This window comes from Neolamprologus multifasciatus, chromosome 18 (genome assembly GCF_963576455.1).
Source record: "Neolamprologus multifasciatus chromosome 18, fNeoMul1.2, whole genome shotgun sequence".
In the NCBI taxonomy this organism is placed as follows: domain Eukaryota; kingdom Metazoa; phylum Chordata; class Actinopteri; order Cichliformes; family Cichlidae; genus Neolamprologus; species Neolamprologus multifasciatus.
The window spans coordinates 30,271,710-30,299,471 of NC_140456.1; the positions used below are offsets into that span (position 1 = coordinate 30,271,710).

Genomic DNA, 27,762 nt, shown 5'->3' on the forward strand with positions numbered 1-27,762 from the left:
TACATCAGTGTATCATTGGTGTCTGCTAACTTCAGGGGGAGTTTCCCCATTGGTCTGTTTCTTCTCCCTCAGGTCCACTTTGAAAGGATCTCTTCCATTGTCGTGTAAGTGTGTGTGTGTGTGTGTGTGTGTGTGTGCGTGTGTGTGTGTGTGTGTGTGTGACTGCAGTGACACTTTTCTGCTGGCTCAAAGCAGAGAGAGGAGGTGTTTGACTGAAGAATGCAACTATAAGATCTCAGTGTGTTAATATGTCACTCTATACACAAACACACACACACACGCACATGCTAACACTTTGGAACCTGCCTCTCCCTGAAGCTTGAAATCTTAGAGCTTGTCTTGTGCCACTGCATTGTATGATATTTCATGCCTAGCTAATGATCCTCACATTGACTTTTCATTGTAGAAATGCAGTATGCAATACAATGGAAGATATTCGAGCTGCGAACGGGGCTACATTTACTTACACACAGACACACACAAAATATGTATTCACAGCACTGATCGTACGTTTTTTCCCCCTGTGGCTTTAAAGTGAGACCGGGCTGGTTTTGTGTCATAAGAAAGGCATTTTCATTCATACTCTGGCAGGTTTGGAACGTTATGTGCACAGCAGCTGTGCATGAACACACACTGAAGTCTAGTCTGTCACTATGTGTGTTTGCAAAAGCATGTGTGCGCTTCCCCTTTTGATGATGGAACCAAAAAGAGAAAATCCACACCATCATCAAATCCTTCTTTTAATGTCTGTAGTGCCAGCCAAGGGCTTCCATTCACTACCCTTATCTTTTTGCTTGCTTTGATTCTTCTTAACAATTAATATGCTTAAAAGTCCTGTAGGGCATTTACTCAGGTCAGTCCATCTGTAGTGTATGTGACAAACTGACTCTCAGTCTAAATCTCTCTCTCTTACTCTGTTAAAACTGTAAATAAGTAAAGGTATACACTTGAAGGTGTCTGAATGTTGAAGGTGTCTGAATCTGAATGTTGGATTGTGTTGTGTGCAAAAATCACAAGATCTTGTCTGTCCCTTCTCAGGCACTGATTGAAAACTTAATCTTCCCTTTTATAATAGACACAGCACACATTAGACCTTCATGTGAAAACAAAATAGGCTTCGGATCAAAGCGGTGGTCAAAGGATGGAATATACAGCAGCGAGTCGAGGATTTGCACACTTGGTTTTCTTTTTAAGACTGTAGGAGAATCTGTTGTCGTGTCAATGCCATCTGCATTTTAAAGCACAGTACTAAAGTTGGCCAACACACAGCCAGATTGAAGTAAAAGACTGGTTACATAAGTCTTGATCTGACTAAATTCTCGAGAAATGAGCAAAGCGTTCCTGTGTTCCTAGAACTGGCCTGCAACCACATCTGAACATGAAACTAAACCGGAATCCTGAACTGAATACCCAAATTATACAAAGAACTGTGAGCTTTAAAAGTCTAGTTCTCAGCAAAGTTTGCGTTTGTACAAGCTCCCCATAATCTCCAGTGGGAGTGCGATAAGATGAAACTTTAATAGCCCCTGTGGGGAAAGTGGATATGATTACAAATTTACCCGACACATCATTCTACATTATATTAAATTTAGCATTTACCAGAGGCTTTCATCCAGGGAGACCTGTACCAGCGTTACTAGGTTTTCATAAGCATATAAAGTACTTTTTTTTCTTACCCCCCCTCTAAGAAACTATGTTGCCTTCACATCTGTTTGAACTGATCAGGGGAGAAAATGTTTAAGTATGCTTGGAGAATCCTCCCAGTGCTTTCTGCTAATTTAAGCATGCGCATGCAGAGACCTGTGAGCTCACTGGCCTCCATGCAGGGCCATCACCAAGCTCTCTGCACTGTCTTTCCAAGCTCTATTCATTAATTCATTTCTTATTGGGACGGAGATAACAGGATTAGTGCTCCAAGCATCCAGGAGTCAGCAGGGAGGGAGGGGGACCCTTTAACCCTCTTCCCTGCTGCAGACAATGGCTGTGTGTGTGTGTGTCCTTGCCAGATGGGACCAGTGCCTCTTTCAACTAAGAAAATCAGAAACACACACACTGCATTCTCTAGCCCTCATCTTTCTCTTGGTTGGTGTCCAATCATCCACTCCTCTCTATTGTCTGCTGGCTTCCAGCTGGGCTCTGTTGACACAACCAAGCATCAGTCATTTTGGCCAAGTATTGCTTTTATACTAGAGATGATTGATTTGGATGCAGAAAATTCGTAACATCTTGATGATATGACATATTTAATAGAATTACAGCAGGTTCACTTACAAGAAAACCTGTTATTTAGTTGTTATGTAGTTTTCAGAGGTGGAACTTTTAGCTTTGAGTCATATATCAGTGTTATATGCGTTACTTGGGTAGCCCTCTCAGATATATTAATAGTATTTTTTTAAACTTCAGTGTTGCGGCGTATGGCAGTATCATTCTGCTGGTCTGCTCTCTTCTCCTGCCATACTGCAGACCTCAGCGAGGCAGTCATAGGTCACAATTTTCGGCTGTCCACGGTAGTCCTTGTTCTGTTCTCGAGATGTGCTGCAAGCTGGAAGGGTTCTCAAAGCAGGGGCTGAAGCAGGTTCACGACTGCTTCGTGCACCTCTGCACTGAGCTTGCAAGCGCTCCTAGGCCTGTCCACGGGATCTCCTGGATGCTGGGGATTATTGTAATGTGCCATTATATATTTGTCCCATTGATGTTGGTCATTTAAAAACAAAACAAAAAACAAGTCATAATTGGCATAATTTAGTGTTTGTGTGGCATCCAAGTGTGTTCGAAACATAGATGGGAATTAGTATTGAAATTATTATTCAATAGTTCCTTAGAGTAATTTCGTTACATAAATTACACAATTTAATGAAGGTCGCGACTCACTGTGCAGACTCTCCATGTAGCATAAACAGAACTCTTTGGACATCAGTGGCTGGTTTGGGGTTTATGTGGCTCTCAACAGTTTTTAATGTATCTTGAAAACTGTTCTCTCTCTACCTGACAAGCTGACATAACAATGGTATGTAATGTGTATGTAATGGTGTGATGCCCAGTGTGGTACCTCTTACAATTCTGCAAAAACTATGAGTTAAAGATTGTTTGCTGGTTTGCGCTTTTGTTTTTTCTTTCTTTTCTCTCTCAGCAACTGCGCTTTACCCTTTCTTACACATTCCCAGTCCCTTCCCACCCCTTCTTTCCTGCTGCTGAGACAGACTCCTCTCCCTGTTACTGTGGAGAATCTAGCAGCATGCATCCCAGGAATGCAAGCATACACCACATTCCTACGCACACACACTCACAACCACCCGGTGCCCTGCCAGCTTTGCGGGGTCATTGTATTTGGCACGTGGGCGCGCTCTCACTCGCTCTCTCTCTCGCTCTCTCTCTCGCTCTCTGTCTCTCTCATATGTACACAATTTTACACACACACACACACACACACACACACACACACACACACACACACACACACACACACACACACACACACACACACACACACACACACAGTCGCCCCCTGCCTGACTCCTGCCTTGGCAGACAGCTCCTGCTGAGTAAGGAGGCCCTTGCGCTCTCTCTCTCTCTCTCTCTCCCTCCCTCTCTCTCTCTCTCTCTCTCTCTCTCTCTCTCTCTCTCTCTCTCTCTCTCTCTCTCTCGCTCTCTCGATGCTTCCCTTTAGGTCCGTGCAGTTCCCTCATCTCTTCCTACAAATTTAACATGTCCTCAACCACACGCAGATTGAATGAATGAGTAAACCCAGGGCACTCCCGTCCTCACCCGTTATTTCCTGACGCCGGCTTCTGGCTTATCAAACCCTTGAAAGGGTTTTACCGTCAGCCATTTTCCAGCACCGCTAAGCCCCGCCGCATCCTTTTGAATTTACACATCGTAACTGGATGTGAAGACTAAACTCTGGCCATTAGTCACGTCTTTATTCTCCTGCTGGCAGTAATGTCTCAACAAACAAGAATTAGAGGTGGGGCGTCTGGGATTCAGGCAGCTACATTTAACCTTAAGCTACAGGCAGTGTTTCACAATGGTAGCTAGTGTATAGCCGGGCTTGCCCGGTCCCCTCATTGTGACTCATATGAGTTATCAATGGAAGCTGCTGCTGCAAAAAAGAGAGTTAGCATAAAATGGACAACGTCTATATGTTGGAACAGTTGTGTTAGCATCGCTAGGGAGAACACACTGAGCATGCACGCTGACTCTTGATTACAGGATTTGTGCTCTGAATGGCATCTGAGTCACTGGAAGAACTGTTAAGCTGCTTTCCATACAATCACTACTGTCCTGTAAGCCATATAGATAATAACAGTATTTAGGGCTAGTGAAAAGAGGGCACAGTGTGTTTTCTTTAAACCGTGGTACTGTCTCCTATGCACTAACTACACTAACACTATATGAAAGCATAGCTGTGGTGTGAGAGGAATGGGCAGAACTCCTCTCAGTTCATTCTATGGTAAGTTTTGCAGGGATCGAGGAGAAGGTGCGTGTAAGGCATGAAGTGTTATTCCCCCACATAGCAAACAGGTTGATTTGTCGGTTTCTATCACCACTTTAATGTTTTTGGCTTTTCATTTTGATTTCTACTCCAGCGCAGATTTTGAGGTTTTGTCTGAGAGACGACACCTATGATTCAGGAGAGTACTGCAGCAAGTACTTGCACCATTAGCGCTAGTATGAATGGTACAGAGCTTTGACGTCACCCTTTGCACATAACACGACCGATGTGAAGAGTATAATGGGCCCCTAAGAGGTAGCCATTCACTGAGTCATCACCAACTGAGTCATTCTTTCAGCTCTAACATGTCTTTTTTTTCTTGTGGTCTATACATTTACGCTCAGTTTCCAGGCAATTGCATTTTCACCTAAAGCACGCCCTTACATGCCTCCCCATTTCTCACAGTGAGAAAAGCACATTTCAAGTTGGAGGAAAAGAACAAAAACGACAAACCTATAAAGAGGGTGGAAGTGGCCAAACATATCGAGAACGTCACCCCTCTAATAACCAATAACTGGAACCTGTTTGTTCTCCTCTGTATTGCTGTGATTTGCTTTGATAATCAAGGCTGTTTTCAGTGTTGGCTCCACCAGTCATTCCATTTCTTCTTGGAACAACTGTGCGATTGACCAGCTGTACAAACTGGCTACTTTTATATCAGGTATGAATTCAGAGTTGGATCCAAGTCTTACTGAACATGGTGGTCAAACACAGCTGTACAATGTTCTACACTTGATTATGGTTTGGGTCTTGATATTGATTAGTTTGATACTAGCACTGTTTAATGCTGCATAATTGGAGCTGGTGCCGCTTCAGAGGCATTGTAATCTGCAGTAAAACTGAGCTTCTAATCTATGACTCAGCTGCTGGTCATGTTCCAAATGTTGCTTTCCTCTTCTCAAAGGTATCAGTTTGTTTTTCCATTATGAGCTCATGTTAAAATGTATGCCACTAAAGTTAGTGACTAAAACTGATGCATCAGTAATTGGTTGACTTCCGTTGCTAAGGGTGGAAGACAAAGGTTTGTCGGATAATTGAAAGTGTTTTGATTGAGGTGTGTTTGCCCTTCGTGAGGTTAGAACTTGCCAGGCCTTGACTCAAAAACTTGAAATGTGTTTTGAACTCATCCACTTACTTCCCAGCACTGCAAGTGAGGTTTAAAAACAAAACACACAAAAAAGGCCTATCCCAAATATCAGTCCAGCTCTCTCCACAGCAGCCAGCTGAGTCTTGTTCAAGTTCCTCTGTGTTTCTTATCCCACTCTTATTTCTGAGATGAAAAGCGGATTCTGTTGCTTCTGTTTTGTAGCCCGGCACTGGCTCTCTTCACTGGAATCTGACGATCACAACTCTTTAAGTGTCAGGCGTCTTTGTAGCACCACTTTTCTTTATACCTGAGAAGAGAGGGAGAAATTGTGTGTCTTTTTATGTGTGTGTGTGTTTGTGCATTTCATTGTCATGCCAAGGACAAGCGGGCTTGTCCCGTGCCAAGTGGTGCCAAGCCAGCTGGCTGTCGCTCATGCTTTTGTTTTGTGCTATGCTCAGTATTCAGCCCACAACACGCATTGTTGTGAGGAGTCTTTCACTCACTCTCCCTCCCTCGTCGTCCTCTTTCGCGTGTGCGTTTCTGCATGTGTGTCCTTTATGGCCGTGACCTTGATGTGGCGTGAACTAGAAACACAAGTGAGCCCAAAAGAATTAGAAATCAAACACCGCTGCATGTAATTGCCAGCTTAGTTGCCACTGGTGTTTAACTTCGGACATACAGTACCTCTGATTTCTGCTCGTGCTACACCAAAGAGGTAAAAGGTCACGCGTGACTTAAATTGTGTAAAGAGTATTAACATGAGAAGCTCTGAAATGACACATGCTTCTTCAGTGGCAGTGCTGGAGCATTACAGTAAACCTCTCTCAGTTCTTGACTGTAAGCAAAGTAAAAGAGTGAATCCACACTTCATGTCACCGTATTTAAAGTTAATAAAAGAAAAGAGATTTGTGACCTGAAATGTATACATGTGTTAGCTCTTCTACAAAGAGTCAAATGTGGACAAAAACATCCAGTTTAAACACATCAGAGTCTAAACTCCAACCATGCGACACAGTGAGGGTCTCCTAGTCACACTAGGAGAAAACATTGATTGGAGATTGCAGCACGACCAAAGTTACTGTGACCGTGTGCAAAGTACATACGATCTGGTTGCCTTCGAAGACCAGGACCAGGTCTGGGACCATTCTTATTAACTCATCAGCTTCGAGCTCAAGTTTAGAGTTCTGCGGGAAATCTACGTTCTAACTTGTGGAGCAACTGGAAACTCTTTTTATCCCTACACTGCAGAGATAAAAGGCAGTGTAGTTCCGTAGGTTGTTACAACGTAGGGTTAAAATGAGGTTCCAGTTATTGCGCATGTATCGACTAAGATCTGATGCAGAAGTATAATTCAGGGGTCAGTTGTCAGGGGATTGTTTGATTGCTGGGATTTTCTCTCTATTATAGCCCCTTTCCACTAATACCTACTCTGTTATTTTTTAGTACCTGGCCAGCTTGGGTTCCAAGCGAGCTCGTTCATTCTAAATATGTGATGTATATAGACTGCATGCAAGTCGATGAGTCATGGAAGCGGCTCCTTCACAAAGGCCAAACCTGCCATTTTTGAGTAGAGGGAGATGGCTACACAAAAAATGCAGTGGTCCCCGAGTCTGACAAAAAGCCACAGACTGAGCAGCAAGTATACCATCACATCAACGTCCTCCATTGTTGTGTTGTTTGTGTTGCATACAAATGACGTCACAGGACTTTCAGCCATGTTGCTATAACAACCCCGAGCATGTTTGGTGGTACTCAATTATTATGGGTAAAATGTATGGAGCCGAGCCAAGCAGGTAACAGTAGAAAAGAGACTTTATCTCAGGGTCTTTACCTTACACTAAAGAGCTCCTGCAACTGTTGTGATTTGGTGCTATATAGATAAAACTGAACTGAATTGAACTACTTACATTCATAAGAATCACAACCGGTTTTCCCACTCACGAGAAGGTTCTGTTTTTTCTCTAGTACCATTACAGAGCATGTGGTTTTAGAATGGGAGCTACATTGGGACTACTGTTAACACTATTTCCTTTCTCATCAGCAGCCTTTGTTTGTACTAGCGTGTTTATTTCCCTGTCATGTTTTGGGTTTTACAAAGCATTATTCATACAAAAAAAATTAGGGGACGAAACACTCTCCAAGCCAGCTAACTGGGAGCCTGATTGTAAACAGGACTGCATGTTATTGAAAAGATGCATTTATATTGTTGACTGAAGCCTTTCAAAATAAGTTGCATATCACGTTCTTTTGTGCATGGCAGTTTTAGTTATGAAAACACATCGGTCTCAGGCTTTTGTTTGATAGACAAGAAGATTTTTTTTCTTTTTAAATGTTATGCAACAGTCCTATTTTAAGTCCTTTTTATTGAACAGCATTTAAATGCTCTGGCACTGCCGTTTCCACATTGATGCCAAAAAAAACAACAAAAAAAAAATACAGACTGGCTTGACAGATTTAAACTGGGGTGGTAGAAAGAGAATGTCTCAAAAGAAGTTGATTGGCTGGTTCTCCCCATGTGGTGAACCATGAGAGGATATGTTTAAAGTGTCTGTTCATTAATATTCATGAGTGAGAGTGCAATCCTGCAACCCCCTTCGCCCTCCCACCTCCTGCCGCCTCATGTGTCCAAAGCTGTTTTTAAATCTACATAATTTGGGTTGAAGTGCCTTTCAGATGGCCTTCCCTGTTCCAACACTTTGAAAACAAGGGAGAGACACACTTATTAATCAGCCTCTTATTGTATACGTCTGTGTGTGTCTGTGTCAGCGGTGAGCAAGGATAGGTGGCTGCAGAGAAGGAGTTAGTAAGAAAGGAAAAGCAAGTTGCACAGAAGTAGAGTGAGACAGAGTTACATGTCAAATGAGATGAGGAAGACTCGTGCTGAAGTTACATTATGGCTTAAAAAGGCAAAACCCGCTGACATGGTGAGATGTTGGTCAACCACAAGAGCAAACTGCCACAGTGGTTTTAGAAAAGAAGATGTTGAACCTTTCCATGCACATCCGTGCAATTAGTTATTCTCTGGTGTGTCTGATCGCTTTACGAGAGAGCACATGGGTAATGTATCTCAACTTTAAGAGTTTTTGATTGGTTGAGCTTTTTATTTGAATGGAAAAAAAAAAACCTGTTGTACCAGTAGCCCACATGCTCACGCCTACTCTCTCTATGCAGTATCCTGTAGCCCCAAACTCTGAGAGTGGACAGACCTTCTCCATGGTCTTTTTGGCCATGTCAAGTTTCCATCTGTGATTGGTTACCATTAACCACACGAATGCAACTCCAGATATTGATTGGCTAGAATGAAGAACCATGGTCAGTCCCTCTTCTCTCCTCTCCTTGACCATCACCAGTAAGGCTACTTTACAAGTCAGCTTGTAAGCCTTAACTAAACCAAATCTGCATTCACACCTGAATTCTTTTTATTCTCATTTCTATTTATTTATCTATCTTTGGCCTCACAATCAGTTGCAAGACGTTGCATGACATCTCCAATCTAATGTCTACTATGCTTTGCCCAAGTGGAAACCCAACATCATTCCTGTTACTGAAGTCCTTTTGAAGTGTGCGGCTTGGTCACATGCATAGAGCAGCTCGGTGACACCAAGAAATGCCACAGCAGCAACCTGTGAACAAATGTGATACAGGAATGGCAGTTGCTAGGTGATTAGCAGCTGATGAACTTGAGGGTAAGGGAGGGATCTAATGGGAGGGGATGTGAAATGTTTGGCTTCACTCAAAAACAGTTTGTTAGAAACACTGAGTTATTCTTTTCTTTTTGAGATTTGCTCACCATGATGCAGTCCATCTACTCTGTGCACTCTATTTAAAAAGATAAACATTTCAATTACACTCAAACAGGCAGCATGTACATTACATTTTAAACAGCACAGGATCCAGAATGGAGCCCTGGGGGATTCCATATTATAAAAATATGTAAAAGTGATTAAAGGTCTATGCCTTCATCAAGTACTAAAGGGAACATACAGCCATTTGTACATTCCCTTTTTGCAGAGTACAGTCACAGGTTAAATTAAGCTAGGCCTGCAGTTTTTCAACAGTTTTTCTGAAAGCATTTCTTTCAGAAAACTCGCTGAAGCGTAAAAGAATGTAGGTCCAGGTTGTTTAAGACATTTCACAATAGCAGTTTTCATTGCCTGAGGGAAATAGCAGAGGGTAGAGGACGGCTGACAAATACCTGCTCTTGATTTTTTTGACAACTGAACACTCTTAAAAAGCTTGCTGCAGGTCTGGGCCCAGAGAAGAAGGATTTGAGCTGAGATTTATTTTTTAGCCACTGGGAAACGTAGATCTGTCCTTTCACGTTGCAGGGAGGTTTTTTTTTCTCCCAATATTACATTTATAATTATATGTAATTTATATAAGCTTTGTTTGAATGAAAACCTTGTATACTAGCAGCCCACATGCTCACATGCATTCTGTCGATACGTTGTTATTCTCAGCCCCGCATTGTCTGTACGGAGCCAATTGGAAGGTTTGCATCACTGTTGGTTCAGTCTTAACCCATCCGTGCACTGTGTGAATCCGAGCTATTGTGATGGGTTGGTGTATGTGTGTGTGTGGTGCCATACTGAGTGTGGCCAGCAGGCGTGCTCCCGATCTCTCCTATCTGCCCTATATTACCAGCTTGGAGGAAAATGAATGAGACCCTCATAGTGAAGAAAGCAGAGCAAAGAGAAGTGTAATCTGGGAAACAGTTTATTTCAGAGCACGCTGATGGGGAAAGGGGGGACAAGACGAAAAAGAGCAATTGAATGACTGAATGGAGGAAGTGAGAGAATGGTCTGCCCGGCATTGTGTGTCCCTCAGTGTGTATCGTAAAGGTCTGTGTCCCTTTCTCGCACCCCAGTTCTGTGTGTGTCTGTGTGTGTGAGTGTGAATGAATGTCTAGTGATTGGAAACCTTTTTCTTTTGTGAACTCAAGTCCCTGCCAGAGAGCATTGTGGCGCATTGTTTACCAGCCTCCACTTCTTTGTTCTGCCTCTCTTTCTGCATGTGTGTCTGCGCGCGTGTGCACGCACTTTGTGTATTCTTGTGACAGTTGACATTATCAGATGATTGCTCCCACGGCTCAGCTGTGTGTGTTCACGCACAAGCATGCCTGTGGTTGTGTATATGACGGCAGACATTATTGGATTGCTGTGTGTGTGTGTGTGTGTGTGTGTGTGTGTGTGTGTGTCCATGAACAGCTGCATGCTTTTATGTGTCATGGTCGACATTACTGCACGACTGCCGGTGTAAACGTGTGCTTGTTTTCCATTCGATGGTGGCTTGTGGTTCCACACTGAAATGAAGAGTAAGAGTTACCTTGTGTGTCACACATGGTACTGCTGGAGCTGAAACTCTAGTGTGTTGTCGTGCTGCAGGTCAAATGGTTCTAGTTTGTGTTGCAAACTCGGTGGTGGCTGTTGTCTGGTGCCCACTGGCTTTTTTTGCTCTTTTAATCCATGTAAATCTCTAATGCTTTTTTCATTCAAAGCTTGTGCTCTGCAGCCAAACCTGAGTCAAAGCAATAGACCTGTTTTTAGATTGTAGGGTAGAGCCTAAAGATGTGTCGCAGCTGAAAGGACTTGAACACAAGGATAAGGAAAGAACTGCATTTCAAGACATTTGTAACAATTGTACATTGTGTTTGTAGAGCTGTCTCTCTGACATGAGCATATCCATGGATTCCCCTCTCTGTTACATCATATGCTGATCCTGTCTTCCTCCTCTCACCCCCAGCTGGTTGTGGCAGATGGCTGCCCCTCCCAAAGGCTGGTTCTGCTGGTGGTTTCTTCCTGTTGAGCGTTTTTCCTTCCTACTGTCACCAAAGCACTTGCTCATTGGGGGTTGTCTATATCTTTGTTGTGTCTTTAATACAAAGCACCTTCAGGTGACTGTTGTTATGACTTGCCTCTGTATAAATATAACTGAACTGAATGCATAGCACAGAGCAGAAGGAAAAAAAACAGCTGCATGAAGCAGAATGTTTAAAGCAGTCTGAAGCTTGAAAATGTCTTGTACTTGAGCAAAGCTCATTATTTCAAACCTTGGTTTCACCACTGTAACAGTATGTAGCTCCATAACTATTTGGACAGTTTTTGTCATTTTTGGCTCAGACTTTCAGCTTTTATATAAGGAGTTTAATAAAAGTACTGCGTTAACTGTTTCACAGCGATCTTTTAATGTATAATCCACCATGTCTAGAAGTTCAAAAATTTGTACAAACCCATGGACATAATAACACTGAACAACATAATAAGAAGTACTTTATAACTATAAATGGTCTATAAAGTTTTGCGGCTCTTGAAAGTTTGGTTGATCTCGGCCCTGCCACATGAAACTTTAGCAAAGGTTGCTGTGTTGCTGAAATAGCAGACAGTATTTTTATTTTTTTTAATTTTCTTAAACAGTGCTGCTGTCTGTGTGAACACTGTAAACCTCAGAGACGCAGCCCGGCTGCACTGACAGATGCTCCTATTTGAAATAAATAAATGAACCTCCACTGGAGGATAAAGCTCACTTTGTTAAGCTTGATCCCAGCTTTAGATGGCGGATTCAATAGAGTAGACAGCCTGTGTCCAGTATGATGCTATAGTGGCTTTGTGAACAGAGCTTGCATCATTCACACATCCTTTTTGAGGTGGTTAAGCTGCTCCCCCTCTTCTGTTAGATATTGTTTTTATGATATGATGTTTATGGTACTTAGTTTCCACTTTTCATTTTCTTTTCATCTCTCGCTCATCTGAGAAATTGGGTTTAAATTGCAAAGTAAGAAGCCCATCTTTCGCTATCCTCCTCCCTTTTAGTAACTGCTTGCCTCACACTCTCCCCAGCTTCCTCCACAAGGCCTCCTGGCTGTTGCCTGCCTGCCAGCCGCCTCTCACCCATTGTGGGCTAACAATGGCAGGCGAGGCCCCAGCCTCGAGGCCTGCAATGTGGACCTTTTTTTAGAGGGGGTTGTCAAGGTAGACGGTGCTTGGGGAGAAGGGGTGTGCGCTTGCCTGTGAAAGGCTGACTCTTTGGGGGCAGCCAGTAGGGGAGGGAAGCCAAGAAAAAGCAGGTCACGCCCAGATTAAGATTCAATGTATGTGAATGTCTGCCTACGTCAGCAAGCAGGCCCCGGGTACGTGGTGGTGGGTGTGGGCAGGAGAAGACAGATAAGGGGCGCTGGGAGCTGGGATTCTCAGGATGTTCGGGGTGCCATGCTGGCTTGCTGGATACAAGGAGAGAGAAAACAGGGAGGGACATGAGACTAAAACTTAAAGGAGTAGAAATGGAGACATAACAGTGGAATTAGGAGAAGTGCATGTGTATGCTTTTGTGGAAATGGAAATATGGAAAGGGGAGGAGGAGGTAGCAATCAGTGTGTCTGGACCTCCTTGTTTGTCTTGTTTCAGCTGTTGTAGCTCAACACACCTTCAGGGTGTCCGTGTGTTTGTGTCCGCGCTAGGGGGAGTCTTAATGGGGCAGCAGTAGCGTCATAATTCATGCAAGACAAACCTGATTTGGTGATGCATGCTTCCTTTGTGCTGTATTTGGGGATGAGTGCAGGGGTGGGTGGCTGGGGGGTCTCTGCAATACACACGCACACACACACAATCAAATTCCCCTCTGTTTTGGGCCCCATCCCCATATGGTGGCTTGGCTTGATGAGAGCTTGATGAAGTCAACCAGAAGTCCCCCCCACCCGTGTGTGTGTGTGTGTGTGTGTGAGAGAGAGATGAAGAGAAGAAGGACGTGTGTGAGTCGTCAGCTTGTATACTGGCTTGCAAGCTGTTTTTCTTTTCTTTTTTTTTGTTTTTTAATTATTATATTTCATTATTCATGTTTCATGCATGGCTGTGCATGGCGAGCAGTGATCAGCTCCACGGGGTGGAGGCTAATCAGGGGGGTGGAAAGGTTTCTAAACTCAGATGTGGAGACGGTCCAACAAAACCACAAATGCATGACCTTTTGTGTGAGACAAAATTGTTCGTTTTTTCCAACACAACCGAAGAAAATCTTCTCGCAGAAGTTGAAGCCGAACATAACTACAGAGACTATATATTTTCCAATTTGCTAAAACCTACAGCGCCAGCAGGGATTGAACCGAGTCCATGTCGGAATTTCTTTTGTTAGGATAGGAGCCTCAGCGGGACTAGCTTGTTACTATGGTAAATGGGCAACCGAATTAACCAGTAAACCAGCAGCACTCACTTTTATTTCCCCTTGGCTTGCTCAGATCCAAATTCAGATTTTTTGAATCTTAACATCTAAAATTATCTGACACGACTGGCTTCAAAGTCGGAGCGATTTTGCACCGTTTTTGTCAGAATTAAAGCTGAAACACAGCAGCGTTTGCCCTGAATGCTGTTGACGTGCTGTACTGTACTATGCAAAGCATCAAAAACATATTTAATTATTCATACTGTGTGTGTTTAGTTTTTGCTTTTGGGGTTTTTTTTTTGCTAATTTTGTGCACTTGTGTATCCAGCACACTTTGCTTCAGAAGCACCATGAGAGCGTGACATGTGTTTGACAAGCCTGGGTCAACACTCACCACTTCTAAAAGTTACTTTTGCTCAGCCTTCAGACGCAGATCTGGCAGCTCCCGTCACACTTTTGGCTTTTTAACCGTACAGTAAACAAAACGCACAGATTAATAAAGCTGGATTTGTATTTGAAATGTTCCGCTTTGTGCTCAATTGTGTTTGTGCGCTAGCTACAAATGCTCGGCTTTGTGCCTCTGTTCCTTCTGTGTGTGCATACACAAACAGCATCACAGCAAGCTTTTTCTTTCCCTTTCTGTTTTTTTTTTCTTTTGCCACCCCACCGTTCCTTGTGTTGTGTTCGCCAACTCAGAATGGAGCCATTTTGTCTCCTTCAGTTCCTGAAATGAAATATAAGCCTCTTAAATGCATACTTATCTTGCCCTGCAGACTGTGCATGAAGAACAAATACACACACACACACACACAACCACACACACAAGCTAAAGAGGCATTGTGATGCCAGCCCTTGTTGTTCCTAAGACAGCCGCTGCATGCATATGGCAGATGGTTGTTCCTTTGCTTTGCATGCCGCCATAATAAACAAAAACCGTGGCTAAGGCCACAGCAGGTTTAGGAAAAGGGCAAAGTGCGCAGGGAGACTGAGAAAGAAGAGACAAAAGGGCAACAGAGGGAGAGACGCAGAGAACAGCCTCTGCATACGTAAACACGAGCAGGAAACCCGTGCTTGTTTAAATGTGCACGCGTGTGCATTAATACTACGTGCGTAGCTTACGTAGATGCACACATTTTTATGAATTTACCTAAAAGTATGACACGAGTATTCACAAATTCTGCTGTGTGTGTGTGTGTGTGTGTGTGTCCCATTGTGCATGGCTTTGTTTTGAAAAGCAAGTAGAAAAGGGAGCAGACCGTTGTAGTTATGTCTGTGAAGGTTCTCAGTCATCCAGGTCATCGTAGTCAAAGGAGCTTGCAGAAAAGCGTCTGGACTTCTTTAAGTTGCTTGAAGACGTTTCACCTCTTATCCGAGAAGCTTCTTCAGTTCTAAGGTCAAATGGTGGAGAGTCCCAGATTTAAACCTATAGGTTTAAATCTGGGCAAAGTGGGTTTAAATCTGGGTTTAAAGGGGAAAATCGTTCAATTTCAATTCAGACACATGGTAGTGTGTGTGTGTGTGTGTGTGTGTGTGAGAAGTAGGTGGAATTAATTGAATTTCTGTACAATGGGTTTCACAGGAAGTGGCTACTAGCAGAACAGATACGAAGGAGGCTGTTTGATTTTTTTTTTGTAGCCTTTAGGCACGTCTCCACTTTTGATTGCACTGAGCAGCTCATTTACATATTCAGTTCTGAGTGGCTGATGTGACACTTGGGTGCTTTAGTTTCTGTGGGAATCAACGCAAGTCTGACATGAGATGACGCCCAGTGCGCTGTGGGACGCTTGTGTAAGGGGAAAATTTGCTTTGCATCCTTGCAACGCCGATGCTTCGTGTTGCAGGTTAGTCCCTCTACGGAGTCTGTAGCTCTTCTCGGTGCATGCACATCGATCAGTCATAGTATTAAGACCACTTCATTATGGCACCTGTTAGTGGGTGGGATGTATTAGGGAGCAAGGGAACATTTTGTTATCAAAGTTGATGTTAGAAGCAGGAAAATGTAAGGCAAGTGTAAGGATTTGAGCGAGTTTGACAAGAAGACATATTGTAAGGGTAAGACGACTGGGTCAGAGCATCTCCAAAACCGCTGCACTTGTGGGGTGCTTCCGGCCTGCAGTGGTCAGTGTCTATCAAAAGTGGTCCAAAGAAGGAACAGATATACCAGCTACCTAAGCATTGTTCCAGACCATGTACACCCTTTCATGGAAACGGTACTCCCTGATGGCTGTGGCCTCTTTCAGCAGGCTAATGCGCCTGCCACAAAGCAGAAATGGTTCGACAATGGTTTGAGAAGCACAACAATGAGTTTGAGGTGCTGACTTGACCTCCGAATTCCCCAAGTCTCAATCCAATCAGGCATCTGTGGGATATGCTGAACAAACGAGTCCGATCCTGAGTTGGGAGGTGCAGGCCCCACCTTCCAACTTACAGGACTTGAAGGATCTGTTGCTTCTTCTAACCCAGATTTGTAGGCTTCACCACATGCATGCAAGTGACTTGACTCTCTAAGTGTTTGCAGCGTGATAAATTGCTTTTGCTCAGCCCTTTGTAAGACAAGGCCACGGCACAGTAATGCCTCTATGCTGAAACAGTGCAAACAACAGGCCACAACAAAAAAATGTGCCCTCCTTATCGTTAATGTAGCCTTGAGTGAACTGGGAATGCTGCAGCGTATGACACTGTACTAAAGCCCTTTAACTCTGCTTCACCTCCACACAGCTTCAGCTTTGTCTTCCCCACAATGGTTGTGTGTGCGTGTGTGTACATGTGTGCATTTCTGCTCTCAGGTTTCTGGTCCTGTATCCTCCTGAAAAGCTGAAAGCACCATTTATAGCGTTTCTCCTCGCCAAGTAACCTTCGTTCTAGTGTCGCTCACAATGCTATGAATCAACCAAATGACTCTCCATTAAAAAGCGGAATGTGTTAGAGTCTTGAAATGGACCGCTTCAGCTTGCTTTCAAAGTAGACAAATCGAGTCCTTGATTGAATTTCACGCACGTCAAGCAAAGGATGTCAGCCATCCATCCACACAAGCTTTTATCTCAGTCAAGATGGCTCTAAAATAGCACGCGCAAGCTCTGCCTTATGTGTTCTTGCTCATTCTGATGGTTGTGACCGGTCTTTGTCTGTCCTTATCTCTTTTCTGCAAGTATTTTGCAGAACACGCTCGTCCCTTCAGAGCAATCCAAGTGCTACCTCTCCTCCCCCTGAATTTCTTCTCTCTGCTTCCTCAATTTTTTTCCCTCCGTCTGTCTTTGTTGCCCTATGCTCAGTCGGGTTGAGGACTCGTCAGCTGATTTCCACCCTCATCTGTTCTGTCAGATCTGCAGTTTTTTTTCTGTTTTTTTTTTTGTTTGTTTTCACAGTGACACATCAGCTGAAAAGGACTTGATTAAACCTTTCTCTCCCACTTCTTTCTCTTTCTTCCTCTTTCTCTCTTCCCCCCACAAGTTGCAACAGAATGGAGCAAATCAGGGAATCAATTCAATGTAATCATGACAAATGAGTCCCAGCGGTTCGTGCGTGTTTGTGCGTGTGCACGCTTGTGTCTGTGTGTGCGTGTGTGTGTTTGGGACAGAGCTGCTGGGAAATCACAAATGAATCAATCAGCTGTTATCACATCAGCAAACACTGCAGGAGGGAGGGATGGAAGGATGCATGCGTGAATGATGGATGGATGGTTTGATAGGCAGAGGGGAAGATTGTGTACTCACTGTGTGTGTGTGTGTGTTGCGCAAAGATAGATGGCAGGTTGAAAAGATCTTTGTGTGTGTGTGTGTGTGTGTGCACGAGCAGGAGGGGGGAGCTGTGTTAACCTTGGAGCTGTCAGAACAGATGGGAAATGGGGAGGGCCACAGGCTGAGAGGGATGTGTTGTCTGGTGGAGGAGGACGAATCCTGGCTACTTTAGGAAAAGGGGAAGTAAGATGGCACAGGGGGTGAAAGGTGGCACCAACATGCATTTTTTTTCTTCTTCTTCTCCGGAGCATACTTCTGCTGACATGCAGTTTCCTGATAAAAGTTGCAAATAGCAGTCGTGACTGGAAAGCAGAGTGAGAAATGACAGCAGAGGACAGTTGGCATGAAGAGACGAGGAGTTTGTGGGTGGCAGAGAAAAAAGGAAAAAAAAACAATAGTTAAGATGGTTACTTAACTAAACCAAGCTGATGCTCATCAGCAGGAATCGGTACAAGAACAGACTAGAAATGCAAGCTCAAGCTCTAAAAATGATCTGTTTTTAAATTCTGACACTACTGGATGTTTTATCTAACTTTTAATCCATGCTTCTTCATGCTCGTATGAAATGGCATGTTGTCGCAAGGCAGTTATGTTAAAAGCGCTTTAGTGATAAATGCTGGTCAAATGTGGCAGGGTGCCGTCCATATCTGAGCTTTTGAACATTTACTTTCCAGTTTTCCTGTAAAAAAAAAAATTTTTCTGTAAGTACCCGCGAAAGCGAGTCTCTCATCCTGTGGAAGCGCCGCTCTTTTGCATCGCTGTTGCCAGTGGTAGTCTGTGTTTTTGCTCTGCAGCAGCCTCCGACAGCTCGGAGTAAGCGTGAATGACGGAAACATTTCTCCACCTTCTGCAGGGTCCTGTACGAGGACCACCGTTGCTTGTTCCTGTCCGAGACGAGTCTGTTCACCAAGTCACACAGAGACATGCTGTTTGATATGGTGGTGGTGGTTAGTATATGGAGTCGAGGGCATCTAAGGGTTGTTGGTTTTTTTGTTTGTTTGTTTTTTGTGGGGGGGGGGGGGGGGGGGGATTTCCCTTTAGTTAGCCACCCATCAATATCACTCTGCCAAATGCTGCGCCTTCATTTTGACGCCCACACAGGATTACTGCACCCCATCCCCCCGCCCCCCTAAATTTGTTAAAGTGTTTGTAGTGTCGGCACAGTGCTTTGGGGGAAAGAAGATGAATGGAATCAAGGATGGTCTCCTCCACAGCTTTAAAGAGGGGTGGGAGGGGTGGGAGGGTTTTTTTCCCCGTCTATCTAAATCAAGGCTTTTGGTTGAATACGGCTAGAGTGTGCTTGTGTGTGAGCGTACATGTACGCGTTGGCTCGGCTCACAGCTCCATAAACCCAGCTGATTAAGGGTTAATGGCCTAGCATAGGGAGCTCTTGGCCTCCTGATTGGCTGATTTGTTTCTGTGGGTGGGGTTGTCATCAAGTGACAGATGGTGTATAACAGGGAGGCAAGGCGCAGTGGTGTGTGTGTGTGTAAAATATATACATATAATATATAAATAGCTACAGGGTGTCTCCAAGTATAATGGAAAGATGTACAATGGAGGTCCCTCCAGTCTCTTCACGCTTTATTTTTCTTACGCAGCAATCATTTTAAAACTCTGCCTACACACTATAAACAAACCAACACTATGAATTCTGAAGTCTTACACACATGCTGTACATGGTGATGGAATTGTGTGTAATCCAAATTAAGTTCATATTAAGTTCATCATATTTCATCTTTCCCTTCTAGACGAGCACAGCCTGCAATCAAAGTGTTAATAACCACAAATGACAAGACACACTTTTTTTTCTTTTTCTTCTTCTTTTTTTTTTTTTCAAGCATGAAAGATGTCAGTAGTAGAGTGTGTGTCTGTGGGGTTTTGGGGCAAGTGCGCCTACCTACATTAGAACAGGCACGCACACATATATACATCCACAGAGGTGTTTTTTTTTCTCTTCTTCTTCCCCCTGAGGATTCAGCCAGATCGTTGTAGTTGGCAACATTCCCAGTTTACACACATCACACTCCTGATTCACCTTGTTAGAAATTCATCTGTTTTGCTGATCCAGGCTCACAACTAGCATGCATGAAGTGTGTGTGTGTGTGTGTGTGTGCGCACGTGAGTGTGAGAGAGCGCGCGAGTGTGAGAGAGATTAGCAATATCTTCTGTGAATATCACTGAGTAGTTTGCACCGTTTCATCTTTCTGCTCAGTGTGGCATTAAGAACAAAAGCAGACAGGCTCTGAAAAGGTTGCTTTGTTCACCGTGTTTACGTGTGTTTGTGTGTTCTTGCAGACGGTCTGATGGAGCGTCTTTGTACCAAGTATCGTTGCATGCCCATCTGCTGAAGACACCCTCAGTGTCACACACAAAGGATTCTATATGTGAAAGCAACTGGGGTAAAAATGGGTACGCCAAGCAATGCTTCACCCTCCGAGGTCTGAGTCGTCATCATCAGCGATGACCCCAACTCTGCAGCCTGATTTAGATTTCTGCAGGGAATCTTTGTAGAGCTGACGACATAACCTACTGAAGTGGCCGACATCGTTGCCCACATTTATGCACGAGCGGGTGTGTTATCTGTTAATTAAAGTGTGGTTTTGTCCCAGTGTTTTATATGCAGTACCAGCCAGCTGGGACTTTTCCCCTCCAGGATCTCCGCTCTATGCAGTGGTCACTTTTTCAGGGCTAAAAATATATTATCGTTCATTTTGATAATTTCAGCGATCTCCTTGACACACGAGTCCTCATATTGCTAATATTTTTCCTTATCCTGAGATGATGATTGTTATTCTCTCACTGATGTACTGAAAAACTGCATTGAAAAAAAGTATCCCGACGTGCACTGGACAGTGCTGAACAGGCCAGCCACAAAGTAGCTGCAGGCTGCGTCAACCTGACGTGTAGTTAGGGCGAAAGATTTCTGAGGTATTTACAGCTGAGATGTAGCTTTGGTGTTTCCAACTGAAGAAGAAATACATGGAATTCAGAACATCTAACTTTTGCTTTCATTAAATTGTAAGCAAAAATATCAGGTTAATGTAAGGTTTGAGTCACTCTCACTGTTTTCATTTCAATCCTGTTGCCAAGACTGGGAGAAATCAGGAATCACATATTTTAATAGCTTAGGGTTAGGGGTACTTAAACCTCCTGGTGATGACATTGTTTGGAAAATGATTTCCCAGTTTACTGCTGTGGTCTTTTTGCCCAGATCACATTTATACTTTAAATAAAAGGCTTAGCTTAACATGAGCCATGGAAACTGAGAAAAACTGAGTTAAAATTTGCCTGGCTATTATACACTATCATGTTTAATTTTTCGACTCTTGACTAGAAGCAATTACTTCTTAAGGAGCTCTAATTTGCTGAAGGACTGCTAGGGATTTATTCTTTTCCTTTATTCAATCCACCAATCACACAAGTGTTAAAATCTCTCGTGAGTTTTACCTACTTTGTTGCGATGGCCGTAGCAAGGTGCGACGGCCCCAGAAGTATCTAACTTAGCCAGGTAATTAAACCTAACAATGACGAGAGAAACTGTCAAAAGATAAAGAGGCAGATAGACAGACTGTGACCTGTTTGTCAGCCATTTCAGACTTGATTGAAAGTGAAAAGAGCAGCAGTGTCACCATCACAATCATCCCAGAGGCCTGAGTAACAATAGGCTTTAACCTGACAGACGTAGAAAGAATAAGGCGGGGGAGTGAGCGGCACTACCGGATTTGGAAAGACCAACTCTCACATGCCATCAAAACTTCTCTCCTCATCTGAAAGAGTAGAGTTTTTAGATACAAGCGCAATAGTCAGTGATGACTGACAAGGCATTGTTTAGACAGCTCAGAGGGGGAGATGGCTCTCCAAATGCTTTCTCCCCCCCCCCCCCCCCCCCCCCCCCGATGCTTTTAAGAAATGCGCTCCCCTGATTTTTGCCTGGTCTTTGGCGCTCCGCTGCGATGATTTCAGCACTGGAAGATCACATTTGGATTCCCTGACACTAAGCTATGATTACTGCAAATTGATTTTACAGGTATGTCCATTATAGAGACGAAGGGGAGGAATAGCAAGCCGTTTCTGACATTTACAATATTACTGCGCTGCAAGACACCAAGATTGGTTGGACAGACGGACTCAGCGGGAGGGAGAAATTTCAACAGTTTGGAGGACTCTCCATGTCTATCACTGACAGATGCATCAGCCTCGCTCTTCCCTCTGTTCTCAGTGTCTCACTTGTCCTTCCTATCATCGTCAGATGGCCCGTTTGGCTCAGCGGACAGTTTGGTCAGTCATGTCGAGTTTTTAGATCAGTTGGTGTGTCGGTTAGTGGACAATATTAAGACTGGTCAGTAGGCAGTAAGCGGGCTGAATGGTTTGTAGCCATCCAGGGCACTGTGTCAGATTAATCAGCGTGGCTTCGGTGGTTGCTGGGTGTGTTGGTATATGCATGCGGGTAGTTCAAGTGGTTTGGCCACATGTAGATTGAAAGTAGATCTGCACTGCACATACCGCAGGGGGCTACTTTGGCACGTGTGTGTTGCTACCATGGACTGTATATCAAAGATGGATGTAGGTTCTGCGTCTGAAAGGTGAAGCCAATGCAGAAATGCTTCAAACCTGCATTATTCCTAATGGCTGTCAGTAATGACATTTCAAAGTCTCATTGAGTGCAGCAGGCTGTTAATTTAGTAACTTACAGGCCCTATTGGAGTCAAATAGAGCGGAGTGCGACTGTCAACTGCCTGCTCGGCATCTTGTAGTTTTTCTTCAGTTTCTCAGTCAGATCCACCCCGCATTTGGCACATCTGCTTATAAAAGTACAAGATGGCAAAGGCAAAAATATGAAGTTTGAACCTATTCCGACATGACCGTGACCATCTGTCATAGAGAAACTTCTGATGTAAGTACTAGTAGTTTGTGTCCTCTGGTCCGTCATCAGTGAGTATGGGGTCTGTGCATACGCCTGCACTTTTGTTTTGTTTCCCACACCATGTGGACTTGTCCAGAGAATTTATCACAGTTTCAAATAAATATAACAGGAATGACTATGTCGTGTTATATAGAGTCTGATCAAGTCTTGAAAGGAGGAAAATACAGTCCAGTAACAGTAGACACCAGGAAATAGGCCGCTCAAGAAAATTATTAAGACGGCAAACGCACTTAGGACAAGTAAAGATGGACAGAAACATCAGCCTTTTTTCTTTCTGACAGTTTTGAGTGTAACTGGTACGCTTATACACTTTTCATACTCTGAGGTAATCTACCTGGAATGTACATTTATATAGAACCTGCAGGGCAGCACAGGATTACATCGGTTTTTTGTTTCGAGGCCTCTGAACATTGGAGGATTGCAGTATTAAGTGTTGTGCCTTTGTGTCTGCGTTTAACATGTGTAGTCCTTTGTCAGCAGCTTGGCTGTGGATTGAGATTTCGGCGTAAAGAGAAGGCTGTTAGCTTGTACATTTAAAGGATGTGGTGAGTTAACCAGTTTCATTTTGGTTCCGACGGTTTTGTGAGTTGGTTGGCGAGACGATACGCGCCATCAGTGTCGTCGTCACTCTCTTCACTCGTTCTCTCGTAGCTCCTTATCTTCCTTTGTCTGGTGAAAGCAGTTTACAGTTGATTGGATCTGGCTGTGTTTGCGTGTGTGTGTCTGTGAGCTACCTTGTGTTTGTGCTCACAGCATTTGGTTTGGAAAAGCCTATTGTGGGATTTTTGCCAGGGGATGGCTTAAAACAAGCTTATTAGGCCACTCCGCCATGCTGGCCCACACCCCAGAATTTAAGTGTGTGTGTGTTTCCTTGTGTTTGCACCGATGTTTGTTGGTGTGTCAGAGTTTTAGTTATGTACCTTCCACATAAACCACCATGACTAAAATAGCCATACTATTGTTTTGCACTTAGCTTGTTTGCAATCCCCTTTATGTTTTGTTTTTTTGTCTCTGCCTTTTGAACTTCTAGGTGTAAAAGAAGCGGTAGGCTATAGTTTGTGACATGCACTAATCCAAAGTGCATGCACACACACACACTTACACATACTCTTTACCTCAGACAGACCAGATACTTTCCCCTCCTCCATTCTCTTTTCTTCTCTCAAATTTCTCCACCTTTATCTCCATCTAACACTTGACATTAGTCTGGTTGTAGTTCCTGACTTTGGATATGTTGGCAACAGCTATGTTGTATTTAAAAGACTTTGTTTAAGCATTGAAATATGAAACAGAAGAGGACTAAAGATGGAGCCTGGAGTTGCTTTTAGCCTCATGCTACTCAATTAAGTGCAGGTTTGGAACTTGTTTGTGAAATTGGTTACATCGAGTCCTGAAATGCCTTTTAAAAAGTACAGGAAATGCTCATCTGCAGACAGCCGACAACAGAGGCCAGCACTAAAGGGTCGGCCTGGTGTGTCAGGGCTAAAGATTAACCATGCAAAGTGGACATTTATTTTGCCAACTGCCTTGTTATCCTGTGGGTGTAGGTCTGGGTGTGTATGTGGGGCCAGGAAACGATCCCACCCTAGCAACCTTCCTACTACACACGCACACACAGATGCACTGAGCCTTGGACAGAGAGACCCTGAGTATCAGATGGCTCAGTGTCCTGTTGAAGCCTGATGAAGATGTGTGTTCGTAGAGGCTCAGGTTACCACAGTTTCTCCTGCCTTTTTTTCTCTTTTTCTACATCTTTAAGTTTTAACATAAAACTTAAACAAATTAAACTGTGTAAAAGTTGCAATGAAGTTGAATTATTCAAAAAAAAGTCTGATTGCATTTTATCATACTTTTGTAAGACCATTTAAAGCTCACCCATCTCTATCGTCCCTCTTTGTGTCCCTGCAGGATTTCACCTCAGCGGCACAGTAACCGAACCCGCCACATCGTCTGAGCCGGAGGTCACCCACAAGGTAGCCATCAGCTTCGACCGGTGCAAGATCACCTCTGTCACCTGTGGCTGTGGGAACCGAGACATATTCTACTGCGCGCATGTCGTGGCGCTCTCACTATATCGGATTCGCAAGCCCGAACAGGTAATAACCACAGCTTTGTGATGCTTCCTTTCCATTGGGTTAACATTCCCTAACCTAATATGCACACACATTCCATTAGTGCTACGATCAGTGATGGTTTCTCTTATGTTTATCAATGCTGGTTACATCACCCAAAACACAGTAGAGGCTGTAGTGCCATGAATCAAAGTGGCTCTATGCACATTTCCAGCTCTGTGCTCTTAAATTTGGACTCTACTTGGGTAGCTTTGCATCATTCACCAGTCAAAATGTATCGATTATACTTTTAGGCTAGCTTTGTTCCGATTGGCTCCCCTACAAAAACAGAAGGTTTGAGCCGCAGCTGGGTAGAGTTGCATTGCTCACAGCCTAAGCTTATGTGCCTGTGATGACCATATTAGGGATTCCACTCTCTCTCTGACATCATACAGAGCCAAGAGTTGGAAAAATAAACTGTCTGATAAGCTTTTGATTCACCGGGATTATTTTTACACATTAATTGAAACTTTTTCCAAGCTTAACACGAGCATCCATCACTGTGACATTATGCAAATACCTGTGCAAATAACTGAGAAATCCAATAAGACATCCACCACAGTTAATACAACGTGGCTCTACGTGCCTTTGTGTCCAGATCATGGACGGAGCAAAAGATGGACAGAGTTTCCAGGTCTGAAAAGTGAAGCCAGTGCCAAAGTATCTTAAACCTGTATTCTTTTTATAATAGGTGCAAACACCTCAGAAACGTGATCTCTTTAAACACTTTCCTAGTAAGTTTATGGCTTCAATCACTGAATTTGATTATACATTGAATAAAACATTTAGTCCAACAAAGTGTCATAGTCGGACCTGCTCCTTTTTTCTCACATGTGGTTTTAAAACATCCCGAGGCTTCAGAACACTTCATCCATCTTTTTTAATATGTTCTACGGACCAAATTAAATTCAGTTTATTAAAAACTGCCCTGAACATTCATAGTACAACTGGATAACCGTATTTTAAGGTGCATAAATCATGTCTCATGAGCTCAAAGACCAAATTATGTTTCCACCTGGGACTTTACAGTAATAACATGCAGTTAACACACTGGACACCCACTTGTGTTTGTTGCAGGTGAAGCTACGGCTGCCTATCTCAGAGACTTTGTTCCAGATGAACAGAGATCAACTACAGAAGCTAGTGCAGTATCTGATCACAGCCCACCACACCGAGGTGCTGCCCACTGCTCAGAAACTGGCCGATGAGATTCTCTCTTCCAACTCTGAGATCAACCAGGTCCATGGTGAGAGCACAAACCACATTCCACGCCAGGTTTTCAATGCCGTAAATTCCTGACAGCCATTCGGAAAGTTACAGCTCTTTCCTTAATTCGTAAAAAGTTCTTTCTCTGTGGAGGTGCTGCCCATCCCTCTGCAGCGATATCTTCACAGCAACAGGCCACACTTAAAAGCCTCGCAACTTGAAACATGCTGCATGCCAGCCTACAGGCTGTCATACGTCAGAGCCCCTGATTACTCCGGCGAAGCAGCAAGGCAGGCTTCAAATGGCTCGTTTGATTTCTCTGTTCCCACTCTCCAGTCGCTACCTCCTCCCACTGGCAGGGGTAGGTTGAAGGAAGCCCAGAAAAAGGGACTCGAATGATGAAATGGATGCAGGAGAAAGCGTAGGGAGAGATGTGTGAAGAGGAAAGGGACATTGAGAGGAGGAGACAGAAGCGATGGCACTCTGGGAAATGGAAGAGAGGAGACGGAAAGGAGAAGGAAACATGAAAGGGCCGGAGAAAGTAGAGGGAGATTAAAAACGAGGAGAGCCAGAACAGCTCCGCGTCGGGGAAACGACAAACTACACATCCTTTTGCCACACAAACCTCTTTATCTCCTTCTCTATTTCATCCTGCCCACTAAATGTTGACACACTCCAGCTCTGTCGTCCAGGAAGCCCCGCGCTGTGCTTCCTGTGTTTGACAAGGGGGATCATGGGGGTTGAAGTTCAGTTGATCCCAGGCGTGAGTCTGGCTTTGATGGAGGAATGTTGCTGTTTGCCGCGGTGTTCTTCCAGCCAGTTGGAAATGCATCTCTGGGCTTTCCACAGCTCACTTCCTGCTAGATCAAAGCCCCCCCCCTCAATTTGGTGCATATCTCCATTTCCCTGTGGTATCAGTCCGACACACACAGAAGAAAAATAAAGTTTGGTTAATCATGCACTCGGGAAAAGCAAACACAAGCAGCATTTCTTAGGTGTCGTGTAAGGGCACTGCAAGTTAAATGTTAAACAAAGAGGCTTGAGAGCAGAGAGGATCAGTGCCAAGATTCAGAGAATTCAACTTTATTTCAGGATAATAATTTCCAACTATCCTTCAGCACTGAGGGATTACATTTGAGATGTAGTGTGTTTTTACTGAGCTAAGAAAATGGTGTTGTTGCAGCTGAGGCTGTCTTTAAGTAAACTCCCTTTCCCATGGTCACTGTCTGTTTATCTTTTTCATCCCGGGGTGTGGATTGAGGACAGGAAGGAATGAAGTTTTCATATGAATTCAGAGCTTTTGTTGGAATCCATGTGCTCTCTTTTTGTATTGTTGCTGTGTGCATGTATTGCAGCCACTGTAGGATTCACTGGCCCTGTCATTTATTTGTGTGTGTTGTGTGTCTGTGCGCTTTCAGGTGCCCCGGACCCAACTGCAGGCGCCAGCATTGATGATGATAACTGCTGGCATCTGGATGAAGATCAAGTCAGGGAGCAAGTCAAGCAGTTTCTGTCGCAGGGAGGTTACTACGGCTCTGGGAAACAGCTCAACTCCATGTTCGCTAAGGTTCGTGTCACTGCTCCCTTCCTCTGCATCGTTTGAACATTTATTTGTTTCCTCTGTTTTGGCAAATCTAAGCAGGAAAATAACTACATGAATAATACGTTTCTCTGCAAACATAGTGGAAATCTGCCCACTGCTACCATAACAGCTGGCTAGAAGATGGTGAACATAGCAGAGAATTTGACAGCAATTTATCCACACCTACATAAATGTGGGCAATCGCTAAAAATAAAAAGTGTGTGGCAGTTAATTCAGTTTTGAAATGTGTCACCAGAGAAAACCCCAACAACTCCTATGAGAATGCATTTAGCGACAGTGGGAAGGAAAAACTCCATTCAGGGAGGGGCAGCCATCTGCCTTGATCAGTTAGGGGGTGGGGGGATGGAGTCAGGACAAAGGACACACTGTGGAAGAGACCAGAGATATAAGAACAAATGATTGAATGTGTGTGTAAACACAGGGTGAAGAAGAAACACTCTGGGAAGCCTAT

At 43.9% G+C, this 27,762-nt stretch overlaps 1 protein-coding gene across 1 annotated transcript in view; it reads left to right on the plus strand.

The window, feature by feature from the left end:
- Window positions 1-27,762, plus strand: part of zswim5 (zinc finger, SWIM-type containing 5) — a 62,851-nt gene that overhangs the window by 18,594 nt on the left and 16,495 nt on the right. Inside the window, exons 2-4 of the mRNA XM_085139696.1 lie at window positions 24,300-24,487; window positions 25,580-25,748; window positions 27,127-27,275. Of these exons, the coding sequence (XP_084995822.1) occupies window positions 24,300-24,487; window positions 25,580-25,748; window positions 27,127-27,275 (506 nt within the window). The remainder of the gene's footprint in view (window positions 1-24,299; window positions 24,488-25,579; window positions 25,749-27,126; window positions 27,276-27,762) is intronic.